This window comes from Chenopodium album, chromosome 18 (assembly GCF_948465745.1).
Source record: "Chenopodium album chromosome 18, dcCheAlbu1.1, whole genome shotgun sequence".
In the NCBI taxonomy this organism is placed as follows: Eukaryota; Viridiplantae; Streptophyta; class Magnoliopsida; order Caryophyllales; family Amaranthaceae; genus Chenopodium; species Chenopodium album.
In genome coordinates this window covers 11,145,221-11,150,253 of record NC_137851.1, presented here as the reverse complement: position 1 = coordinate 11,150,253, position 5,033 = coordinate 11,145,221, and the positions used below count along the sequence as shown (strand labels likewise).

Below are 5,033 nucleotides of genomic sequence, written 5' to 3'. Positions count from 1 at the left end.
ATGATTCGATCATGCGAAGAAAACACCATACCAAATCAACACATAAAATGAAAAATGGATATTAGAGGTCGTTTAGATGACTAAACACATGAGTTTTGAGGCATTTTGAATGTGACCCATCACATTTCGATCTTTTTCTTCTATATCCTGAAAATAGGGTTAAAGTTAAATAGTTTGGTAATGAGTGACATCATATTTCTATCCAATGGAATCCTTAAGAACCATTAATCCTTCTAATCCATCTTTATTATAATTATTTTTTTTCGAATTTTTCAAAAAATATTTGTGGCTTTTTTTCCATCTATAAATACCCACTTTGTGTCTTCTTATTTTCACACAACTTAAAACAACTAAAATTATCCATTTCTTTCTCTCTCTAAGTGTTTTTCTCTCTCTCCTAGCTACTTAGAAAAATGGGCACTGAGGCTATTTCGATCATCAATTCAAGTGCTCTAACTGGGGTTTTTGATAATCCTATCAACTGTCTCAATCAAGAAAAAAATGAGTTTTGGTATGAGGAAGAAATTGATGATGACCTCAAATGGTCCTTTGCTTTGAATAGGTTTGTTCTAATCTCTTCTTCTTAATTATTTACAACAATCTAACTACATTTTACCATCATTTAATATGTGTGATTTTTTTTTTATTGACAAAAATGTTTAATTATCAGATTATCAATAGTGTAAACACCATGCCGCCTAGTCATCATATACACTTGTGAACGAGGATTCGTTCACAAGTGATGCATAGGTAGCATGTAGCAATGTAGCATGCATGGTGCTAAGAGGCCAAAAAATAGTTTGTATACTTTGTAGATAAATTTGCTTGAGAATCATTGTGACAATTCATCAAATTAAATCTAATCTTTGCTATCATGCATGTTTCAAAAAATAGTTGCATGTCAATTCGTAAGTTGTTGAGAGAATGGTATGGAGTTATGGACTACTACGTAAAATGTTTGCATTGGGATTTTAATTTTTTTTTTTTTTAATCATATTCACATTCTGTATTGTAAAGTTTATACGATACAATTATTTTTTTTTAATTGGGAAAATTATCATTTGCTTAAAAATATTTAGAGGAACAATAATTTAATTTAACATGTAAAACAGAATTGTCACATGAAATTAAAATTTCATTGATAAAAAATAATGATTCTTGGTTCTTGATTTTTGTAAGTGATTTTCTACAACTGATTTGTTATTCTTGTCTCTCAGCGTGCTGCAAAAAGCGACTAGCGAATACCAGGACATCGTGCTACTCGACACTAAGAAGTTTGGGAAGGTTTGTACACCTCTAATCAAATTAAATACGTCGTTGAATTATAAAACTCAATAATTTACGTTTCGTTTGGACATAACCTGATCTATTATGATTAGGTAATTTTTACAATTTTAATAAAAGATAAATTATCTCGGTATAATAGAATTGGTTACGGACCATGCATGATTTTTTTTTTTTCGTTAGCATACTTTCTAATCTATTAATCATTTCGTTTAATGCTACTATTATGTGATTTTGATTTTTTTTTTTTGGGTATGTGAATATATATAGGTGTTGGTGCTTGATGGAAAGATGCAAAGCGCTGAGGCTGATGAATTTATTTACCATGAATGCTTGATTCACCCTGCCCTCCTTTGTCATGCAAAGTGAGTTCAACTCCTAATTATACTCTATTAAATTGTATTTACACTTGATTAAGTAGTTACAAATGAAATTTTCAAATAGTAATTTAAAATATAAATTTTGTGACTTATATGATAAAATTTACTTGAAATCATTTAATAATGTAATCTCTTTGAAATTAAGGATCACCATAGCATCAATGATTCATGCAATAGCATAGTCAATGTTACACATATATATGATAATTATGAGTCATCAGATATTCATTTACCCTATATCAAGAAACATGACGACTTTTTTATAAATAAAGAAAAATTTTATATGTAATAACTACTTTTAATTTGGACAAATATAGATAATTTTTACAACTCTGGACGACGGTGGAAAATAAAAGTATTATATATTTAATTAAGGTTATTAACAATTATACGTACCATATTTCATTAATTACCTAAAACTAACCCATAAAAATAAAATCAAAGTACTCAATAGTTGGTCAAGTTGTGGTTGGTAGAAATCAACTATGCTTGATGATAACATAAAACTTTAGACATAGTAATAATAATGTGGCATTTTGTCGCCTGTCTCATTCGCATATATGAATAAGCTCATAAGCTATAACTTGCATGCGCGCAATTATTTACATGAATAATGTATTTGAGTAATATACTGATTATGTGGGCGTTCGATTTATTTACAATATATCGATAATGCGTGTCATGATATCATTGGTTTTGATTTATTAGTGAGCATGATTATGCATGTTTAATTAATTAATGACAAAGTTTTGTGGATTAATGATGATAACAGCCCCAAAACTATGTTCATAATGGGTGGTGGTGAAGGTTCTGCTGCTAGAGAAGCCTTTAAGCACAAGTCCATTGAGAAAGTGGTCATTTGTGACATTGATAAGGTAAGATATATCGTCTTGATTAATGACGGACCTAAGAAATATTACGGAAAAAAAAAATGTATACATCTTGTGATCTTTATTTGAGGAAAAATATAAAGCATTAATTATAAATTCAAATTTGACCACATATAATAAGCTGTATGTACGTAATCCATATCAACCACCCTTTATCACACTCCGGGGTAATGACTAAACTTCCGTTATATATTTTGATTATAGAAATTATAAAATGAGTTTGAGATCGATGTTTAACGTGACAAATAAGGATGTTCAAATTACAAGAATTGACTAGTGGATTCAATTCACAAGCATAACGTGCTAAATTTCTTAACTCATGCAGGAAGTGGTGGATTTCTGCCGTAAGCACTTAACTATCAACCAAGAAGCCTTCAGCAATAGCAAGCTTGAACTTATGATCAATGACGCTAAGTAAGTTTTGACACTATCGATAAGAAAAAAAAAAAAAAAAAGATTATTTTATCTGACTGTATTAGTGTAGCTTCCTATATCCAACCAAATGCGCGTACTTAATTATATTTACTAACTGAATGTACATTGTTGTTATTATTTGTAGGGCTGAATTGGAAGGAAGGAAGGAGAAATTTGATATAATTGTAGGAGATTTGGCTGATCCAGTTGAGGGAGGACCTTGTTATCAACTCTACACCAAATCTTTCTATGAGAATATTCTCAAACCTAGACTTACTGAAAATGGCATCTTCATCACTCAGGTTTCATTATTACTCTATATTTTCACTCAAATTTATTATATTACTCCGTATCATAGAATTTAGTGTTACATGAAAATTAAATACTTAATTAATAATTTCATTTTCAAAATTTCACACTAAGTAATTCATCTAAAATTTTTGGTATAGGCTGGGCCTGCTGGTATTTACACCCACAAGGAGGTGTTCTCTTCCATTTATAACACCATCAAACAAGTCTTCATATGTAAGTCGATCTGTGTATATAAATCCGACTAGGGCTAGTATATCAAACTTACATACTTCTTCCGTGTTTTATTAGTTGTTTTATTTTGACTAATTTTAACCTCTATTTGTTTTTGTTGCGTAGATGTTGTACCATTCACTGCTCACGTGCCATCGTATGCTGATACATGGGGATGGGTTATGGTATGGACTACATAACTATTACTTGGTATAATATTTTGTGATAAGTGTTTTTATATGAATGCAAACATCAACTAATTATTATCTTTAATAATCAGGCCTCGGATCATCCAATTCTTCTTGATGCTAAGGATCTTGATAAAAAGATCCAAGACCGAATTGATGGAGAGTTGCTCTACCTCAATGGAACTGCCATGCTTTCCTCAACCTCCCTTAACAAAACCTTATCTCAATCGTAAGCTAATCATTCTATATTTTCCCTTGGCTTGATATCATGTACTACGAAGTAGAATTTAAGTTCTTTAAATATTTTTAAGGTATTTAAAATTAAATAAGTGTTGAGAGTCGAGGATAATATAATAATTTTAAATGTGTGTTCATCTTCCCTTAAATTGGGCAGGTTGAAGCAAGAAACTCATGTCTACACTGAAGAGAGTGCAAGGTTTCTGCATGGTCATGGACTGATAATGAATCGTCTATAAGGGCAATTGGAGCAGAAAATCCAGCATCAACTGAAATGAAGGGCATGTTGTTGAATATAAATTAATAGTAGTAGCTTCAGAGACCTAAATAAAATTAATATATATAACTAGGGTTTTTTATAGGAGAAGAATGTTTTTAATCTGTTGCTGTTGTAGATACTATATTAGTAGCTAAATGAAAAAGGAAAAAAAAAAAAAAAAAAAAAAAAAAAAAAAAAAAAAAAAAAACCTTGTCTCTAGCTTTATTTTATGAAATGAAAAATGAGGTATTTCTCCAAAATTCAATCTCAATGGTTAATCTCGAAATGCCTTTATTATATTTTTGCACTTTGAATTAAGTCCTGATTAAGTGAAGAAAATTACACAAATTAAAATATTCACAAAGCGATATTAACTAATGATCTCTGTTGATTTTCACTAAATTTTATTCTTTTTGAGGCTTTTGTAATACGAGTATTACAATATGTAAGGCTTGAGCTTATAGAAATCTGGGTCTTGAACCCTTTTTTTGGGCCCTTGACCTAGCTCATTCTAATTTGACAGCATCATGATTTCACATTCTAAAGAACACTTAAACAAAATGTTTTAGGCATCATTCATTATGGATGCAGCATATTTGACTAGCTCTCCGACTTCTAGATGTGATGCCGGGGATCGAATCTTACCAAGCTCATTGTAGGACGGATTTTCCTAAAACTTCTCTCCGAGCTTGAGATCGAACTATCAATTACTTTGTGCAAGGGTTTAATTTATAGTTGTATTATAGTCATATTGGCTCTTTTAGTTAATTAATGTTGTCCTGCAGCAAAGAATAATAAATATTCAAGCCATAAAAAGAATTGTCATGCTCCTTTTGTGAACCATAACCATAAACTTTAC

At 30.5% G+C, this 5,033-nt stretch overlaps 1 protein-coding gene across 1 annotated transcript; it reads left to right on the top strand.

The window, feature by feature from the left end:
* Positions 1-318: 318 nt before the first annotated feature.
* On the top strand, positions 319-4,400 carry LOC145593080 (thermospermine synthase ACAULIS5-like). Its single transcript, XM_081649587.1, has 10 exons — positions 319-562; positions 1,218-1,284; positions 1,555-1,649; positions 2,437-2,539; positions 2,880-2,968; positions 3,114-3,270; positions 3,418-3,493; positions 3,617-3,675; positions 3,771-3,907; positions 4,073-4,400. Exons 1-10 carry the CDS (start codon positions 414-416, stop codon positions 4,152-4,154), a joined length of 1,014 nt encoding a protein of 337 aa, XP_081505713.1. The 5' UTR covers positions 319-413; the 3' UTR covers positions 4,155-4,400.
* The last annotated feature ends 633 nt before the right edge of the window (positions 4,401-5,033 follow it).